This window comes from Callospermophilus lateralis, chromosome 7 (genome assembly GCF_048772815.1).
Source record: "Callospermophilus lateralis isolate mCalLat2 chromosome 7, mCalLat2.hap1, whole genome shotgun sequence".
In the NCBI taxonomy this organism is placed as follows: Eukaryota; Metazoa; Chordata; class Mammalia; order Rodentia; family Sciuridae; genus Callospermophilus; species Callospermophilus lateralis.
The window spans coordinates 53,472,772-53,494,570 of record NC_135311.1 but is presented as its reverse complement, the minus strand read 5'-3'; the positions used below and the strand labels follow the sequence as shown (position 1 = coordinate 53,494,570).

The window sequence follows — 21,799 nt, the reverse complement described above, 5'->3', positions numbered from 1 at the left end:
CCAATTCACTATGACAGACTTGGCTTTGGGTTTTGTATATAGACCCTTTATGATGTTGAGTTGTGTTCCTTCTATTTGTAGTTTCTGCAGTGTTTTTATCGTTGTCCATTAACCAATTGATAGACACTTTGATTGTTTCAGTTTTATGGCTGTTATGAATACTATTGTAATGAATATGGGAGTGCATATGTCTCTTTGACATATTTTATTTCCTTTGGATATATACTCATTAGTGGGATTGCTGGATTGTACAGTAGTTCTAATTTTAATTTTTTAAGGAATCCCCATTCTATTTTCCATAATGGCTATGAAAACATACATTTCCACCAACAGTGAGCAAGGCAACTTTATTTTCAATGGTAGATACAGTTAGAGAAACTGGGTACTTCCAAATTCCAGAGTATAGTAGGTACAGACTGGAACTATCGTTGTGATGAGCTTAGCTCCGAGGACTTGTAGTTTGAAATCATGCCTCATTTGAAATAAAGAATTGGGCTGTATGTTGTTTTGAGAGTCCCCAGATAAATTTGGGTTTCAGCACCACAGTTGCTAGCAATCTGTCCTAATGGAAAATGAAGGGAAGCTAGACAAGTTTATTTATGGCATGGTTTTCATGGGAAACTTCTTTCACTGGGCAGACAGTCTAGGTCTAGTTGCCCAACCTGCAACCAAAGGTCCCACATACGGGAAACTTGTTTAAACTGGTAGGTGCTTTGTGGCTGCTGTCTGACCTGTGACCAGTTTATACCTGCCTGACCATCACTCTGGCACTGAACGACCATCACATGTTCTCCCTAGCATCCCAAGGAAAAGCAGCTTAGGCAGCCCCTACTTCTTTTAGATGAAAGTCATAAGTTCAGTACACTCCCACAATAGGAAGGCAGTTCAAAGATTTATTTCTTACAGATCTTAGGGAAGGTAGAGGGTGAGGTGAGTTGGAGGAACAGTCCCCCATCTTTGGAGCATGAATGAAAAGCCATACAAAAAGAGAATGGCAGTATATATAAAGAAGTAGGTTGTGCATCACTTTAAATTCTTGGGTGATTTAGGAAAGCAGGGAGCTGGGTGTGCGAGGTGGGAGAGATGCTTCTAAGTTTGTATATCTTATCTGAGCCATTTGGGTGTGGCATGGATCTGGAAACTATATAAAGGGTGTCTGAGCCCTGCTTTTAGTAATGTTTAGTAATATTTCACTTTAAAAATCTCAAAAATAAATGTTAATTATATAAAATTTAGAAAATTGAAATCGACCAAAGTTCCCAATTCTATAAAACTAACATAACTGTTATCAACATTGTAGCATATGTCTCAGACTTTTTTTCTGTTAAACTTGTATTTAGAATGTATGCTAAAGCAACACAAAATTATATGAATTTAATACACACACACACACACACACACACACACACACACACACACAAAATGGTTCTGTATTATTTTACTTATCCAAGCAAAATTAGTCAGGAAATACAATAAATTTTATTAAAATGTTCTAAATAATTTATTTTTTTAATAATAAACATTTGTACGGCCTTTCATTAATAACAGGCATTTATTGAGAATGTTGGTTATCAAACATCATACCTAGGATAAATGGTTGAATAATTCATGATGCTTGACCTTGTGAAGTTTATATTCAAGTGGGGAGGAAGTAAGATTTATGTATAATTTATGTTAAGTCTTACAGTTTCTGTGGTAGAGATTCCGAAGGTTGTATAACTTCAATGGAACAAAGACACAGACTTGCCTGGAAAGGTTGGGAAGATGTCCTGGAGTTGGCATCCAGGAGGGGCTGGAAGGAGCAGGCCCTGTAGTGTTGCAAGTGCATGGTCTGCTCATCGAGGAGGGTGGGGTGCACTGTTAGTGCATCACTGCAGAAGATAACAGCCAGGATGCCCATGAAGCAGGCTGGTGGGTACTGAGATCCAGTCAGTGTTCCCCTGTCCATTACAGTTCCTGGCATGAAACAGTTTCTGTCGAGCAGAAGAAGGACTTTCTCCTAGTGTAAATGTGCCCTCTGCTTGCCAAGTCTGCCCACCAGGGAATGTTGGGTCTCAGTCACATGGAGGTGCAGTATTGACTAGCTGCAGTCCAGAGGTCTGGTAGCTGGAATGACGTGGTAGTCGGTGTAGTGTGGTAATGGTCGGACAAGGAGTTTTGAACTTCATTTGTTAGGCAACAGGAGTATCATTGGAGGATTTATTTCACAGCTACAAATATAATATTTCATTTAAAAAATAAATTATATAAAATTGAGAAAATTGAAATCAATAAAAGTTCCCAATTCTATAAAATGAACATAACTGTTATTAGCATTGTAGCATGTGTCTCAGACTTTTTTCTGTGTTTCTCTATAATTTTACAGAAATGAGGTCTTATTGCATATCTGGATGTTTTGTAACTTGTTTTTTTCCCTCTCAATAACATCCTTGGATATAATTCCATATATTATAGAAATAGTTTTCTATGAAATTATTTTGAAATTTCAGTTGATATTGTATTATAAAAATGTGCCTGTATTCTCTCTTGCTATTCATTTAGATTGTTCCCAGTTTTTTTCATATCATAGCTACTACAACGAGTGTTTGAAAGATAATCCTAATTGTGTTTTATAAATTATGTGTTTTTTAAAATTTAATCCATTTTCATTATTTTAATAAGAGTTTTTTTTAATAGTATCTCTCTTTTTTTGGCGGGGGGGACTGGGAGTTGAAATCAGGGTCACTTTACCACTGATCTACATCTCCAGTTCTTTTTATTATTGTTGCTGTTGTTATTTTGTTGCTTTGTTGTTTTGAGACAAATTCTTACTAAATTGCTGAGACTGACCTCTCACTTGTGATCTTTCTGATTCTGCCTCCCAAGTTGCTCAGATTATAGGCATGTGCCACCCCTGCTGGGCCCGTCTTTTTTTCTCATAAAAGTTGATGTCCTCCCCATCGTGTTATGTAAACCATAGTCATGTTGGCAAACCTCTTGGCAGCTGAGTCTTATTCCCAGTGTAGGTCCCTCCTCTGAACTCTTGATGAGATTATGTCCTCTTGCCTTATGCTGCCATGACATTTGCCATTTTTGTGTTGTACAACTCAGTAATTCTTCATAATGATTGCCTGTGTTATGTCCTTTTCTCTGTTAGAGTCTAAGCTTTGTAAGGGCAATAAGAAGTCTTCTTCCCATCCTAAGCACAAAGAAAGTACATGGCAGATTTTGAAAGATGAATGAAGCTTTAGGAAAAGATGAACATGCAGAAGCTGAAAACCGAAATAAGTCACACCTTAGGGTCTCCTTCACTTAGCAACCATAGTGAACGATGTGTTTCATGAAAAGGGACATGGAACACACTTCAGTCTGGTCAAGAGGGAAGCTTTTAGACCACTGGTCACTGTGGTATCCTGGTGTGTATTTCTGACTTTCTGCAAAGAGATAGATGGATGCCTGGAGAAACTGGCACATGAATTAATTTCTTTTCTAGTTACCTCGTTTCAAAGCCAAGGAAGCCAAATCTCAAAATGCCTTCCCACTCGCTTGGGATAATTAAGATGAAAATAACAATTATGTAACTCAGCGCAGTGAGAAAGAAACTTTCAAGTGCAGCACCTTGAAAGTGGTGTTCACTATGGATGCTGTTATTCAAAGTACAACAGCCAAAGGTATGCAAAGAAAGTCCCTTCCTAAGCCTCGGAGTTCAACATGTCACAACCTGAAACTGGAACAATAACCTGGAGAGTGAAAAAAAAAAATTGTAGCTGGGAAATAAGTGAGTAAATTAAACATAAGTCAGGTTATCTGTGGGAATACTTTTTAGATGCCAAAAATTTTTAATTTCAGTTGTTGGAGAGTTTTTCCCCTACCTATGGAGAGGTGAGGGAAAGAAAAGCATGAATATTTGCTGTTTTATAGTCCATGGCATTCTGGTGACTTGTCAGTTGAGATTATAAGGATGGCAGTAGGAAAGGTCTCATTTAATTCTCACACATTTAGTTCTCATTGGAGGCTCATTGTCTAATGAATAGATCTTATAGACAGATTTGTGTTTTTAAACTCATACATGAAAAGAAACCTTCAACAGAAAACTAAGAAGATCAGACAATGCTATGTCCCTACCACCTAACATAGTGACAGCTCAGTAAGTATGTCCTTATACAAATAACTGAATTTGGGTACGTTATGAAGATTCCAAGAATATTGTGTGAAAATATATTTTATATACGTATGTGAGCATATGTATATAAGAATACAAATGCTTCCTCCTCGTAAAAGAGCTATCATCTTGTCAGTACTCCTGATTAAAGGAGAAACTGAAATCCCAGGTAGTTTTCTTTTGGACATTTTAAAATGTTAGAATATATGTGGTACTCAGATGTGTAAGTGGTTTTTCTTTTTAACAGGCACATCTGTAGCCATTCACTTGTTTACAAAAGTGAATTTCTTTGAGAATTTAATTTCTATTCTCACAACCTATGGGTAGATTTGAAGTAGCAAATCAAATCTTTTATTCTTTAGCCATATTTTTTATAATTGTACATTCCACATTTCTGTGTGAGTAACTTTATAGAGACCATTCATTTGAACAGGATTTTTTTTTCCATTTAAAAGAGATAACTGAACAACCAATAAAAAAAATATTTAAAAAAATAAAATAAAATAAAAGAGATAACTGAAGAACAGTGCTCAGAAGGGAAATTGAAGTCAAATGACATTTGATGAAACGTTCATGCCCTCATATAAATTCTATGCCAAATCAGATCTGGGACCTAAACTATAGGTTTTCTAGTTATAGCTCTCCCATGTGGTTGTACTGATAACAATTAATTAGCATTTTTTCTTATGCAGCTCTACTAATAAAATGACCAATTGTTTAAGTGGTTTGGTCAAAATTTTTAACAATACCTATGAAGTACTTGAAAATATCCTAGAGTAACATGTATGAAAGTGCAATTTTAATTTTCCTCTCTGTTGCATGTTGACCATTAGTAGAACTTTCATCTTAAGATATGTGCTCTGTGAATCCCAGAAAGTTGTCACAATATTTGTGTTGAGTCATGTTCTTTGGTTCTCTGGTGGCTGCATGCAACTTCAGCTGACCTTTGTATCAGTGTCTTGCAAGATCAGTAGTAGTATGTTGAAGTTTATATGAGCCACTGTTATATCTAAGAGAATACACACCCAGAGGCAACTCTGGGACAAAATGTCAAGAAGAATTAAGTCCCTGTGAATAACAATTCTTTCTTAGCAGCTCTTCCATAGCACTCATTATTACCTGAGAGAGCCCTCAAAGGAAAAGTAAAGAGAATGTAAACTCTGAAATTAGAAATTCTGCTTTAGAAAAAAACACAAGGAATCTTATTTTTAGGCCATGACTTTATAGATGTGGAATTTGCTCATAAAGGTCACCTTTATACAATATTGACCTAACCTGTTAGATTGTTTTGTTTTATAAGCTAAAGTCTTACTTTAATTATTTAAGAAAGTGAAGTGATTGTTTTGCCTGATAAATGTATGGTAGGTTCTGCTGAGGTTGGAGGTGAGGCTTGTATGTGCAAGTAATCTTTATTCATTTTCTGCTCTCTGGTGATCCTTGCTGAACACATTATGGAAAGACTGTCACAGTGGTCAGAGAGGAAGGGGCATTGCAGCCAGCACAGAGAGCTAGGATATCTGTTTAATAAAGACTCATAACAGTTAAGTACTTTTGTTGTCATTCATTATCTAACAAATGCAAATAAAATCAAATGGTAAAAATTTAAATAAAATAACAACAGCTATTTCAGTAGATAACAAGTTGTGTTTACTAATTTTATTCACTGAAAATACTGTTTATACTATGTGTTCCTTGTAGTATTCATGGTGAACATAGCTATACCACTTTTTAAAATACTTTAAAGCTCTTCAAAGTGATACTTTATCAAAGACCCTTTAATAAAATTTAAAAAATACATTTGTGATGTTTCAAACACACCCAAAATAATGATAGATGCATATGCACTTAACATTAAGAATAAACACATATTAACATTTTACCTTTTTTTAGCCTAATCAAAAGATTCCTCTTTAATGTTTAGTGTGATTAATTTATTGTTTCACCAGCATAAAAGGTATAAACTAGTATATCATTGTTTTAATTTTTCCTTTGCATCGAATTGTGGTAGTGCTGGCATATCTTTGCTGATGGTGATACAATTTTTCCAAAGGAGTCGTCAATTGGCTTGGGTGTCGTGGCATTTCTGTATCCTCCTCCCTTCTGCTAGAGATGGTCTAAAATTTGGGGGCCAACAGAGGTGAGGCAAAGAACCTCACCCCCCCACTGGCACCAAGGCCAAATTTGGGGGCCAACAGAGGTGAGGCAAAGAACCTCACCCCCCAACTGGTGCATAGGCCTATGCACAAGTATGGCTGTATGCTGGACCGGTAGTCAGTGACGGGTATGATCCAATTGCAGTGGTACCAACCTAAGACAGGAGGCTGACGCCTAGAGGTCAGCTCATCCGATGACGGGTAAGGACCATATGTTGTATTGGACAACCTAACAGGCACGGTCCCTAAGCCACATTGCTTGTTGCTTAATTAAACAGAAGGGGGGAGATGCTGAGAGCCATAGCCAAATAGGAATGATACATGGCATTTTTGGTTGAAAGGTGACGCCAGCAAGCCATTGAGATGATATGATTATGTTAAGATCTGCATTCAATTGGATATTAGATCCCTGCTGTCCGCCTCGGCCTGCTACTTTGGAGCTCTAGTGGGACTCCCAGAGAGTTCCCATTGGTTGGGGAAGTGCGGTAGGAGGGAATTCCGGAGGAGGGATTTCCTGTTGGTGAAGTGTGGCCCGGGACAACGCCGCGTGTGTGGTTCGGCATATTTCCCAGGATCGTGAATGTCATTGGCGGGAGTTTCAGAAATAAAGTTTGTTCCTGCTTGAGTGGCTTGTGATTTTGTGCCCAGCCAGACTGCGGCACACCCTCTTGGATCCCTCTCCATAATTTATTGCACACACACAAAAGGGCGTACTACCTTCAACTGGGTGACTTCGTTTTGCAGGACTTATCCAAACGCGAGCCTCCTCACTTCAGTTGACATTGATGTCTTTCCCTCCAGCAACCTCTGCCACTGCTCTATTTCACCCCTTCATCCCCATAGCTGTGGGGCCTTGTCACCCAGACTTGTTACATTACTTTTATTCTCACTCCTGCCTCAGAGCATGTGCTAATTTCTGAAAATCAGCCCCTTCCTGTGTTTTCTGCCTCACCTAATCAGGTACCTTTCTGGTGGCCCAACACTTGAGCCACTCTTTTTGCTAATGTCCAGATCAACCTGCCCTCACTTACCCTGTGGAAATGCAGAGTCCTGTAAAGAATGTCATTTACTCACAGAGACTTGTGCCTTCTTTAATGCGGTGCCAGGAAAGCACCTTTTCTGTGTCTGGCTGATGCTTACATATTCATCAGTTCTAACTTATTGCCTTCTTCCCTCAAGGGAAGATCTTCCTGGTGTCTCTACTCTCAGTGCTTCCACAGCAACAGGTCTGTCCTATCACAGCAGTGACAGTGTGTGGGATGGTGTGTTTACTCCACCCTGTCCTCCACTAGGCACTCCGCTCTGAGGGAAAGAGCTCTCCTACTCATTATTGCACCCTTTGTATCCAGAATATTTCAGAAGAAGGGAAACAGCCAACAGTGAGTCAAGCAACCAACCAAATTTGGAGATGGATGTGTTTTAAACAGCTGTGGATTCCAAAACATTGTGATTTTTTTGTTTGTGTTTTTGTTTTGGGGTACCAGGGATTGAACTCAAGGGCACTTGACCACTGAGCCGCATCCCCAGCCATATTTTGTATTTTATTTAGAGACAGGGTCTCACTGAGTTGCTTAGCACCTCATTTTTGCTGAGGCTGGCTTTGAATTCGTGATCCTCCTGCCTCAGCCTCCCAAGCTGCCAAAACATGGTGTTCAGGGGAAAATACTTGTAACTTTTCAAACTGCTTTGGTACTAATTATCTCAGTTTTTGGCACAACCATCATGGTTAGTGTTGGTGAAATTTGCCAGAAACAGATGTATATTATATAAGACTCTTTTTATTCAGGATGTAGAAAAAGAAAACAAAAGCTATTTGGAATTCAATGGAGAGCTTTGTGCATCTGGTATACTGGAGAAGTGGCTTGTGAGTTCATCTCCTTGATTAAATAGTCCCTAGTTATTTCTTAGAATTTTGAGAAGTAATGTACTCCTTCAGTTGCTCAGGTGGACATTCTATTTTGTTTTGTTTTTCTCTTAATTTTGTGTTTTCCTGCCCTCTCGATTATTTAATTAATTATGATAACAAAACAACAGAAATCGCTTCACAAGTTTATATTTCTTCAGGATAAATCAGAGTGCTTTTCAGAACAAATGTCATAAGTTTTTAAATCTTTGAAAATAATAGGAAAAAGACATGTTAACTTGGTTGTATCATATGTTTATGTTTAAAAATTTACATTAGACTCTTAAAGTACAAACTTCTTCTTAAAATTAAAACATTGTTACCAAGCTTTTACCATATATCAAGCAGTGTGCTAGGGGTTAGTAAAACAAAGATTATTAGTAAATAAGGATCAAAATAATTATTTTGTGATTTTGTAATGAATAATGTGTACAGTTTTTACTATTTAGTGAGGAAATATTTTTACAGAAGGGAAAATTGCATTTCTACTATCACTAGGTATACTCCCTAGCTGAAGGGGCAAAATGCAATATTTTTGCTGTTGAATTCTGGGGGCATTGTAACTAAGTTTCTTCAGGGTTAGGTCCCCAAGGTAGATTGGAAGGAGGGACTCAAAAAATGTTTATAACTTATTGGACAGAAAGTTACTAATTAGGATTGCTCCACAGAGCTAATACTCAAATCCAAATTTATATAAAATATTCTTTTCTAAACAGAATTATGCTTAGTTCAAAAACAGTTGACATTCAATTCCTATGGCTTAACCAGCCAATACACTGGTTTAACTTAGTATATATTATACTTCAATGTTCTGGGATAAACCAGAACAAAGAGAGAGTTTTCTACATTGTTCTGGAAAATTTTGTCTTAATGGAAGAACAAAGAATGGGTAAATGAAAAAACCAGACTCTATAGAGTTCAGGCAAAGGTCATTGTTTGTTAGGGTAAGCAATTTTTCACGGTGATTAAAGTTGGTGAGAAATCAGTAATTTGGTTTTAGATGATATGTCATGTTAGTATATTGTGTATTAAATGCGGGTGCTTTTGTAAACTGTAATTACATGTGAACTTTGTCTCAAGTGTCATTGATTGAGAAATGAGATAGAACTAAAAGTTCTAGTTCAGTATATCTTTTCTATACATAACTTTTTGGCACAATTTCTCACTATTTTAACAATTATATCTTTGTAGTTCATAGTTTACATTTTAATAATTATTACCTTCATATTTTTATTATACCCTTAGATGATTAAAAGGATTGTGTATCTAATCCTTAAAAAAACTTATGCTACTTTTGAACATGTCGAAACTATAACATACATTTGATAAATAAAGATGATTAAGAAACTGTTTATGTAGAAAAAAGATGGAAAGCTAAAAATTTGGAGAGAGAATTAGATTAACCATAAAGAAGGTAAGGGAAGAAAAAGAAGTAAGGTTAGGAAAAGAAATAGTAGTTTTCCAGTTAATAGGAGAAGGAGAAAAAAAAACAAAGTTTTAAAAGACAAGAAAATACCAACACTTTTTAAAATCAGTATTCTACTTAAATTTAAATTATTTTAAATTGAAAAGTGGTAAATTCCAGAAGCTTATATATGACCACATTAAGTCTTTAGTATTTCCAGTCAATTTATAGGAAATAGGTATAATATATATATATATATATATATATATATATATATATATATACACCCAATATGATAATCTCAATGCTATAGAAATTTTAAAACTCAATATCTGAACTTCTTAGTTCTATGGGTCAATTGTTGCTAATGAAAATTATCATTCTCATCAAAAAAATTTGAATCTCATTCTTTCCCAGCTTCTTTGGGGAAAATAATGGCTTATTCACTAATTATTAAATCTGAAATAACCATGTGTGACTTTTCTATAATTGTCCCTCATGTTTCTTACCCAATACTCTGCCCTCATTGGGTGACAGCACTGATGGAATGAACATTGTGTTTGTTTTTAACTGATGACATGCAACTGAATTTCCATTATTTTTCAGGTAATTGAAAACATTTGGCTAAATTATCCTAAGCACTTTCTTTGACAGGGACACTATTCCATATAAGGGTATAGCATATCCATTTTCTGTTATTCTTCCTTGTCCTTACTCCAGGCAGCCCTAAAAAGGAATGTTCCTGACTGCTAAAAAGGAGAATGCTTTTCCCCCACAGTTTATGTGTATTCTTAGGTAGATTTGTTGGTTGCTGATCTTTGGCTCTAGTAAAAGGAAATTTAAACAAAACTTTTAGCACATGAATACCTAGCCAGATTCTTCCTATGAAACATCATTACTGGTTTTGATAATAGTGACACATTCACTTGATTTTAAGCTGCTAAATTTTCGTACTCCCTCTGCTCATGTCTGAATTCATAAGATTTAAGTAAATGGTTCTGACTTATATTCTTTTTTTTTTTCTGCAAGGAAAGGTTAAGGACAAAAATTAAACAATGCAAGATAAGTAATGTTCTAGTTACCAGTTAGATATTGTGGTGGTGATGATGGATACTCAGAGTTTGAATGTGGACTCAGTTTTCAAACACTGAATTGGTTGGAAATTCTTCAAGTTCATAATTTCATTGCAGAGCTGTTTTATAAAGAACCTGCTCTTCTGTTTTGCCTGTGTCCTATTTCAAAGTTTATTTTAGAAAAAAAAATGTTCTTAAGAAGGATGAAGATATTATTCAATTTATGTTCATGATTATGCAGATGGTTGATAGCTGATCGCTTATCTAAGGCTTCGGAAGTCTCTTAAAAAAAAAATCAGCACATCAAAATGATGGTTCAGAGTCATTTGCTTTCTCCGAAACTTTGTCCGCCAAGAATACCAATTGCACATGCTTTTCATTTTAACTTACAAATCAATAAACTGTGTCTGCACAAATCTAAATCTTTGGGGAATGCATCTGAATATGTTCACTGCTGCTCAAGCAGGTGTTTCACAGGAAGGAAGGAGGGAGGGAGGGAGGGAGAGCGAGAGTGAGCGAAAGATTGAGAAAAGCAAGCAAATGAAACAACTTACTATATAGGAATAAAAAAGTTATTTTTAAACTATAGATGATACAAGTCACCTAATTTAAAGCATACTGAGGATAAGTATAAATTAAGAGTATTATTATTAAGCACTTTCAAGAAATACATTAGCTATTTTTGCACACTAAAAATAATTTTATTTCACAAAAATTTTAGTTATATATAGCATATTGATAGAAATGAAAGCAGAAATACAATTTAAAATCAAGTAAAAAACTAATTATAATTCTACAGTAGCAACAAAACTGAGTATTTAATTAGTGACTAAATTTAATTATTAAAATAATGTTTGTTGTATAAATTTGAGTGGAACAATATACAAAAAAGGAAAGGAGACAGATAACAAGTAAATGGATAACTCTGTGAATGACAAATGTATTGACCACCTGGACCCAACCTATTTGCTGAGGATTGTGAGAGACTGTAAAAAGCTCAGCATAATTTAAAAAAAAAAGTGAGTAAATATGAGATTGGAACAGAATGAGACTGGAGAGTTATCATGGGCCAGAGAGTCTTATAGATGATGGCCAGGAGTTCAGATCTAATTCTAAGTGTAGTAGGAAGGGTTTTAAATAGGAGAATATTGTTATATAATTCATGTTTTTAAAAAATCCTGCTGCTATATGCAGGATCAGCTATTATAAAAGTTGATAAGGGGTGACCACTTAGAAAGAGAATACTTGAACTGAGAGGTAGAAATGAAGGTGAGAAGAAATGCTTTTGTTAGAGGTACTTTGGAGGTGTAATTCAGTGTGCATGCCATGTATCTAGAAGAGAATTTGGGTCAGGGAAAAGAATTACTACATTTCTACCTTTTTTCTTTAAAAAAATTCGTTGAGATAAAGATTACAAATTTGTCACCAAGGTGTCACTGTCTAGGATATAAACTCTCCACAAAAAACTGTACATAGAAAGGTGTTTATGGTCTGTTAGATGTTATTTTTTATTAGCTAAATAATAATCTTTGTGTAATAAATGGTTTTGAAACAATAAGTATAAGTATCTAAAAGAGTGTGTCTAAGGCATTAAAGAAATGTGTTAGTTTATTTGGGCAGCTGCAACAGAACATCATAAACTAGGTAGCTTATAAACAGAAGAAATTGATTTCTCACAGTCCAAAGGCTGAGAAGTCCAAAGTCAAGGTGCTGGAAGATTCTGTCTGATTAGGGCCTACTTTCTGGTTCATAGACTGTTGTCCTCTCCTTGTGTTCTCTTATGGTGGAAGGGGTGAGCAGCTCTCCGGGATGTCTTCTGAGGGCACTATCATGTCCACTGAGGCATCACCCTTATAAGCTATTCACTTCCTACCACATGGGGGATTAGGTGTCAACATATGAACCAGACGTGAACATTCAGTCTATAGCAGTGGGTTTCTTAGCAGAAGTGATACTTGAGCTTTAGGGAATGAGAGGAGAGGTCAGACTTTTTAGTTTCCTCCATGGATGTGGGCTGAGATTTATGTGCAGACAACAGCATGTATAATTCCAGAAAGAAGGTGCAGCATGCTAGTGAGAACCTTACCTGTTCAATAAATTTCAAATAATTCAACAGAAATTAGCATAGAAAGGGTATAATGAAATGGGCCAGGCTCTCAAGATTGCATATTATCTCTCTTAAATTTTGTCCTTTGCTTTTATTCAGTGTCCGGACCCCAAAGTACTTTAAGCTCATTCCAGTCTCAGAGTCTTCATGTTTATAGTTCAGCCTAATTGTTCAATTTCACCCCCATCTCAAAGGCTTACAGCTTTTTCCTTAGGTCTTAAGCCTGACTTGCTCACCTTCCCACAAAATCCTCTTACCCCTACATCATAAGCACTCTGTAATCCATTATTTTTTCTAAATGCATTTTAGTAATACTTAAATCTGATTTTTATCACTTTCATCCACTTCCTTTGTGTTTGTCACTTTCTCTAAAATACAAGCTTTATGAAGGATGGACATGGTTAGTTTTTTTCCCAGTGCCTAGAAATGAATGATGTGTATATACCTGTTGAGAAAATGAATTAACCTGTAGAGCAAGGAAGGAAACGAGGCTATTGCAAAGTGTCTTAATTGATTTTACTTTTACTCTGTTCTCTTGTCCCTCAGATATCATTATGACTGAACTCTTAAAACTACTACTTCTTTTTTTTTTAAATACTGAGGATTGAAACCAGTGGCACTTTACCAATGAGCCACATCCCCAGTTCCTTTTTGAGACAGTATCTCTCTGAGTTGCTTAGAGCCTCATTAAATTTCTGAGGCTAGCTTTGAGCACACAATCCTTCTGCCTCAGCCTCCTGAATCACTGGGATTACAGGAATATACCACCATGACCAGTGAAAACTTTATTTTGATTGGAGGAAAGAAACATGCTGAGTTTCTTTGGGGACAGAAAGAAGGGTAAGAATATAGCCCCAAAAGTCATATTAGTGGTCACTTGGGATCTTGGTGCCTTCTACAAAGGAAAAGTCCAGCAGACATTGAAGAAAATCTTTTTGGACCAACAGTTCTGGAAACTAATGATCTTAGTCATCTTATCTTAGGAGTCAGCAAGGCCCTGATGACCTATGCATCTGCCTTCTCCTTTCATGTCCTACTAGAGCAAATCTGGTCATCTGGTTCATCCTCCTTCAGTAAGAACTGCCCATTTGATGGTCTCCTTTTGCCTTCTCCCCAGCCACTGGTATCTCATGTATCTGGCCTCTTTATTGCAGTCTTTGGCTTAATCACCATCCGTGAAATACTTGGATGTGCTGAGCAGTGCAGAATGATGTGGTTTAAGTGATTATAACTTTGTGTAGGTACAACTACATGTGTCCACTTGCCATAGATCCTCAGCTGCATGTAGATGTGTCAGCCCCTGATAGTTCCATGGATTGTCTGGTGTGGTGATTTTTTTTAAGTTGGATTTTTTTCTTTTTCTTTTCAAAAATATTTTTGGTACTAGGGATTGAACTCAGGGGCACTTGACCACATCCCCAGCCCTGTTTTGTATTTTATTTAGAGAGGGTCTCACTGAATTGCTTACGTCTTGCTGTTACTGAGGCTGGCTTTGAAGTCATGAACCTCCTGCCTCAACTTCCTGAGCTGCTGGGATTACAGGCATGCACCACCTCACCTGGCAAGGTGGGAGTTTTTGAGGATCTGATTTAGAGTTATTACCTTTCTCCTAGAATGAAGCTGGTCTTGGGGAACTCTCTCAGTTCTTTCCCCACTTGAAGGAAAATTCTATCCCCCATTGCTGCTTCCCAAGATAAAGCTGGATGCCCAGGTGGCATGGGATGTACCTCAGATCATGCTGATAAGTCATCCCTGTCAGGAGGCTTGTGCTTGGCCACAGCCTTTCATATAGGTTGTGAGGAGTGGCTGCCTGCTGTAGGGTCACTAAACTAGGAGTCAGTCAAGTGAGTTATTGTTCTTTTCTGCTTTTAACTAGCTTTTTGATATTAGATCACTTATTTGCCATTTTGGTTCCTAGTTGTATAATATAGAAGACAAGGTGAGTAGACTAAACAATGATAACAGTCTTATTTGAGTTGTGTGATTGTGTTCTTTTTCTGTCTTAAAAGAAGATGATGAGATAGTTCTGGGCTGTGCTCCTCAAAATGGATTCACATCCTTGGGAATGATTATTTACTAAGATTTCTGCTAAACCCACAGTGTGTTCTCCAGGAGCTAGGATTTTATTTAAAGATTTTAGGGAAATCTTTTTTTCACTAAACTATCCATATATGTTAATACTGAATTTTAAATTTGCATGAATTTTTAAGTTACATGAAATTTTAGAGTTGTTTTGCACTCATAACCTATAACCATCTTTTTAATAAATTAAAATTTAAAAACCTTCCAAAAGGCATTATTCTATCTTTCACCCTTGATTCACAATTCACTAATACTCTAATAGGCAGTGCCAAAGAGTGGCTAGTCAGTGTTTGTAAAGTTGGAGGAAGGCTTCTACACCCAACCCTTCTTTTTATATGAGCAATAACTATTTCCTCCATTTGACTCATCATTGTTTATAAAAGTAAAGTAGGCTGCTCTGGATGAAGATTTTTAAAAATCATTGATGCGATGTGTTCCCTTTGTGAACAATTAGTTCTTTAGACTAGTTTGTTTTCCACCAAATTGTCTGCTTCTGTTATCACAGATGGTTTTCGCTCTAAGGCTCCTTTTGCTCCTCTAGGAAGACCAGCAAGTGAATGAGACAGCAGTGCTTTCTTGGAAAGAGCCCCGAAAGGTGTGGTGGGCAGGGGAGGTGCAACCCCCAAGTCTACTCAGCCTGATTTTTAGAGGTTCAGCCTTAGATTGTGGACTTGAATCAGGAAGGGCACAGCTCTTAATTTAAAGGAGGTTTTGTTGATATAATGCCAGATGGTACTTACTTCACTGTAATTTTCTCAAAAACAAGTTTGGTCATGTTGGATGTTGGTCATGGTGCTTTGGTACATGTACCCAAAGAATGAGGTTCTAAAACCTAGCCAGAATTTGGTAGTCACAGTGAGGAAACTTGGAGAAAAAAAAATAAAATCTATATCTTAGGATCCTACTTAAAATTTATTAAAACAAAATTTCCTGAACTTTCATGAATAGGAATATTTTTTAAAAGTCCCCACTGCACAAGAAACCATGCCCAATTGTGTTGCTCCTTTTGCATTCACCTGTCAGTTCAGTGGACTGAGCATAGTCTGTCTGAGGACAGGAGTCATGCCCTGGCTCTGTTCTGAACCCTCCATGTCCAGCACTGGGCAAAAGATACAGTTACAAACGAATGTGTGTTATGCTCATGATCAGTTTCCAAGGATAAACCAACAGTTTCCTCTGACATCTTGCAGAACTAATTATTTTTTAATGTGGCTGTGTTTAGATTTTAAATTAGGCCTCAGAGGTGAAAGGCCAGCACATTACTGACAGCATATTTTTCTCATCCGCAGCACTCTCCTCTGAGTTATTGTCCCAGGGAAGCCCATTGCATTAGGGCAGCAATATCAGCATCCTGAATAGATCCTAATCTGTATTGTGACAATCACTCTCCCTGCCCTGCTTAGACAACACAGCAGCTGACACTGATACGATACACTGTTAAGTTCATTGAGTTTGAGGGTTTACGTGAAAATTATTAATGAAATTGTTTATATCTGGTAAATTTTCTAATAGAATTCTATCTAGAATTAATGTTTTTATAAAGCACTTTTTAAAACAATTTCTTGGCATGTGTCACATTTCTTTTTTCTTTTTTTGAGACTTTAGTGTTCCACATGGCTTCAAGTTTTATTTAATCAGAACTCCATGATTATTACTAGCATATAACTATCATTTTAATATTGCCAATTCTTCTGTGTGTGAATCTTTCATGCATAAGGCTGATTTGGAGACTTTGATTTAAAACCTAGCACAATTACTAGGGTTAACAAAAATTCAAGGAAAGAATTGTGCACGGGTTAGGTATTAAGGGTATAGTTAGCTGTACAAAAAAGCATTTGTCATAGTGAATAAAACTAAATAACTAAACATTTGACAGGATACATAATTTTGGCTGAGCTATTTCAATCATAATTTATAATTATGATTATAATTTATAATTATGATTATATAAAAGTTTTGGGAATTTCCAAGATTGCCCAAATATATATGATGAGATTACATGTGATTATTTTGCACGCAATGTCTGAAGATAGTTGCAGCCTTAATGCTTAGATTTTGATGAGTAGCACTGTGACTGAGCCATCTCTGCTGTAAATGTAGTTCTGGAGCAGAAAGAAACTTAACAACTACTTAATCTTAGTTTTCCCAAGGAGAAATAAGTAGCTTTCTGTGAGTTGTGAGTTTATAATATAATGAAAAGCATATTTTTGATCATCGTTTTAAAGATAATCTTTGGGTATTTGTTTGTGATTAATTAATGTCAATGAGGAAGACTACATTTCTACTCTTTAGAGTTCAGGCTGTTTTGCATCTCAAAATCCTTCAAAGCATGGATAACCAAGGAAAAATATATCTAGTTTTTTTTTTTTTTTTTTAAGAACGAGGGATTTTCAGCCTCAACGAAAGTTTGAAAGGCTAGCCTATAAAAAGGAGATTTGCTTCCTTCAGCATAATTCCAGATGGAAGGAGGCAGGTCAATGGAGAAAGGTTACAAGAGAGAGATTTTTGAATAAGTTTCAGGAAAATCTTGTTAATAAACTATATGCCACAATGACTGAGTTGTCATGGGGACATGTCATGACTGTTCTGTCCTGGTCATTTTTAAACTCAGGTTAATACCCGTCAGGCATATTTTATAAGGAGAGGAAAACCTACACTAAATCAACAGTAAATGGTTATTTGAAAGATGAGCATCTGTAAATCTAATTTCTTCTCTGTTCTTGATCTCATTTATGAGGTGTGATGCCTGCTGTGGCAGTAGATTGTGTTAAATATTATATTGATGGCTAAGTGCTGACTTGAAGTTTAACCCATTCCCTCTTTTCTTATTTTAATTGCATTTTAAATCTCAGTTGATGTTATTATGTTCACAGCAATGTGGTTGTGCCTTTTTTATAAAAGGAAGGTTCCTTTGGAAAGAAACTATTTGTCCTGCTGGTATTTGTAGAACACCTTCTGTGTGTTAGCATCAGAAGCAGGGTCAAAATGTCAGTCTTCTTTATGTCATTGTGCCCTTGTTTCCTTTCTTTTATCCTTTGATCTCTGTAATCCTGTAGCCCTAACAACAAATCATGCTAAAATGGAAAGTGCTAACCAGTTAGAAACAAATACCCAAGGATCATCTAACAAATAACCAGAGGTATAAATTCCATTATATTATAAACTCACAATTTGTCCCATGAGAAAAGCATACGAGTTGAATAAATATTGTTCTTTGCAAGTCCTTTGTGGGCAGAATTGAGGCTAGTTACTATGTCTTTTTGGCTATTACTTGGACTCCACCAGAATTCCTGGCAAGGGTTACCCATTTTTGTTTCAAGAATGAGGTTAGTAACATTACTTATACTATTGTTCGACTAGATCAACTTCCCAAATGGAGTTCATAATCAAATAGTAATAGCAGAAAAGTTAGAGTAAATGAAAAATGAGGAATAAACGGAGCTATAAAAGCAAAATCCATTGTTGCTATTTTGTAGCATAATTAGGTCTTATTTTCTGACCAGACTATATTAATACATTTGCACTTTTCCTTTTTAAATGCTATCATTTTTACTAGGCCATGTGTCATGGCATTCTGTCCTCTAAAAAGGCAAGAGGCAACATTGCTCCATGCCTGGCATCTACAGCCTTGTATGTAGCTTGGCATTTCTATGCTATAATCTCAAATGCATTTTGGGGTAGTGAAATGTCATCCAGTGAATGTTTGTTCCTAAACATCCTATAAGTTTTCAATCATTTTTTCTTGATAATGACATATGATAATGGGCATGTTGACAATGAGAGAACTGGCCTCTTTCCTACTGTGTGTCACATGTACATGGCATTGCTCCTTTTATCCCAGTGGATCTTGGCCACAGACAACTGTAGGAAAGGACAGGGCCACATGCATTATTTCAGCTTTGAAAACTCTTCTTTCTTGCCTTCATCTTCTATTTAAAAATTGGCATAACCCTGGGGCTGGAGTTGTGGCTTACAGGTAGAGCCCTTGCCTAGCATGTGTGAGGCAGTGGGTTTGATCCTCAGTACCACATAAAAATAAAATAAAGATATTGTGTTCACCTATAACTAAAAAAATAAATATTAAAAAAAAATGGCATAAACCCAAAATTGCCCAGGGAGTCTACCTAGACATGCTCAATAACCTCAACTCTGACTTCCAAAGGTGGAATAACGATCACGCAGACCAGACTCCATTTGAAAAATTCTACGTTATCCTCTTTTATATATTGAGCTTTCAAATCAATTGTCGTGTGTACGGGATGTTTAGATTTCATTTTAGGTTAACAGTAGCAATTTAATAGAATGTGTAAAATAAGCACTCTCTATACTCAAAGGCATTTACAGTGTGTAGAGAACAAGTCTGATAAACACTTCAGCCAGAAGAGTTCTCCTGTGGAGTATTGTTTTTGGGAAAACAACAAAGTCTGCTGTTTGTGTTAGGGTGCCACCTTTTAGCATCTGGAAGGAAATCACTCCATTATAGATGTGGGATTAAATTCATCCCTCTGGGGGTCTGTGGCTCAAGAACTGAAGCAAAGGGGTGATGTACCAACTCCTAACATGCTTCAGCAGCTGCAGCTGTTAAATTGGGGTGAAGGATGCAATGTGTTTCAGCCCTCTGCCTTCTGATTGACTGGATTGATAAGACACTGTTGACAAAAGCTTTTCAGTTCTAATTTATAGTGACATTTGTTTTCCCCTTTCTGCATTGGCTGTTGAAAAGGATTTTGAGGACTTTATTGAACTCTTTGCTGGAGCATTCCATGTAGTTATCGAGGCCTTTTCTAGGCAACTTGGACAGCAAGAACCAAAATGGCAGTCATTATGTACCTCCTTTATGTACTATGTGCAGCACTTTCAGCCAGTCACTACAGTCAGTCATTAGCATAAAAATTCCTGAAGGGTAATAAGCAATGACTTAAGTTCTGTAATATGCAATAAATATCATGTTCATGAGCAATCTTTCTCTTAGAAGGGAGCAGTTTCACCTCTAAATGACCAGTATTGGTACAATTAGGCCTGTGTGAAGTTGAAGTTGCTGTTCTCAAAAATGAAATATTGAACTGATGTCTTCAATGTCTTCATTGAACATTCAGAAAAATACAGACAGTGGACAGATCTGTTTCATATATCACTGATGCTCTTGGCTTGGACATGTTGCCTTCGTTGGGTCTGTTTTGCAAGCCTAAATTTGAGTCCAAAGAGTTTCTTCATATAAATGTTTTAAGTATTGCAGTGGCACATCCATCACCCCTTTGCTTTTGAATTACAAAGATAACCTTAAGATAGCAACCTTATACTGGGCAGTGTGATACATACACAGAAATAGTGAGCCTCCTTAGTGATGAAATCAGCCAATGCCCAAGAGGAAAGTAGTAGGCAAAAAGGATAGAGTTGATGAAAAAATTGATTCTTTTCCATTAAACTGTACCATACGTGATGTGTTTTTTATGAAGCAGGCATCAACTGAAAGAGAAATATTTTTCCAACTAAAAAGAGATTGATGGTGAGGGAGAGGGAAAGTATGTAAGGGATCAGGGGATAAATTCATGTCTTCTTCTATTACCATCTCGAATAATGAGAAAGTTGAAATGCATTCCATTAGAATTACTTCAAATGTTTTCTTGGACCTAGTGGTATTAAAATGTTTTTAATGTTGGGCTGGGGTTGTGGCTCAGAGGAAGAGCACTCACCTAGCATGCATGAAGCACTGGGTTGGATCCTCAGCACCACGTAAAAATAAAATAAAGGTGTTGTGTCCACCTACAACTAAGAAAAGAAAAGAAAAAATGTTAAAAACATTTTTAATATTAATAATGGCTTTTAAAAATATATTTGGACTTTACACATCATTGCTTTCTCAATTCTAGAACTCACATTGCTTATTTTCAGGTTTGCCAAAGATGCAGGTCATTAGAAACTACACTGGAACACCACCCCCAGCTCTTCATGAAGGACCCCCGTTACATATCCAGGCAGGGGATACCGTTGAACTTCTGAGAGGAGATGCACACAGTCGGTTTTGGCAGGTACTATCAAAATTATAACTTTTTAAATTTAATGGATGATTCATAACTGCATGAAGAATAAGCTGTTATCTTTAGAAACTGATTGCATGCTTTCAGATTCAGAAATCTTACATACTATGAAGAGGGAAATTATTTTTTTATAAGCCTTCCTCATATTTACCAATACTAAAATGGCAGTGAATGTTAGAAAGCTAAAGGAAAATAGTGTCAATGCTGTTAGTCATAATTATCATTTTTATTAAAAATTCATACCTTGCTAGAGCAGATTTTCCAAACTCAGTACCTGTGGGCATGATCTAATTTGCATGGCTTTAATATATTAACAGTTTACTTCAGGGAAACAACCTAATTAGCTTGCCAGTGGCCATTTCTGGCCATATTTGATTCTTTGCCTACCCACAGTACCTGAGGTTCTCAGAGGGTGCCCTGGGCATTTTTCATGAAATATATGAAATATGAAAAGTAAGTGATTATGTTGATGTTTGCTAGTGGTAAAATCCATCTTGCCAGTAAGACTACATTTGATTTAAGCATTTTTTAAATTGAGATAAATATGCTATAATGTTAAGTTTTGATGAAGCTGGATAATAGAAGCTGCTGTTCATTAAATTATTCTCTATTTTCTTATGAGTATTCAAAATATTCCCCAGCAAATCTAAAGGATTTGTTAAACATCTATTGTGCATTGAGGGAAGAGGTAGGTAAGGATCAATAGGAAGATTAGCATGTGAATGAAATTTGGTTAAGGGTAAAGGAAGAGAAGGCAGAGAACTATTGGATAATATCCCACTGTGCTCACATGTAAGCAAGAGCTTTCACTGGCATGGAATATTTTACTGTCTTTCATCTCATTACATGAGAATGCTCTAAGATTGAACATTTATCTACAACCATCATTTCAACTGC

The 21,799-nt window shown here is 36.4% G+C and overlaps 1 protein-coding gene across 2 annotated transcripts in view; it reads left to right on the top strand.

Annotated features, from left to right (window-relative positions):
• The window catches only part of Vav3 (vav guanine nucleotide exchange factor 3), a 359,269-nt gene that overhangs the window by 279,439 nt on the left and 58,031 nt on the right, over positions 1-21,799 (top strand). For both annotated transcript variants that reach the window (XM_076861720.1, XM_076861719.1), the window contains exon 20: positions 20,757-20,893. In XM_076861720.1, coding sequence (XP_076717835.1) covers positions 20,757-20,893 — 137 coding nt within the window. The remainder of the gene's footprint in view (positions 1-20,756; positions 20,894-21,799) is intronic.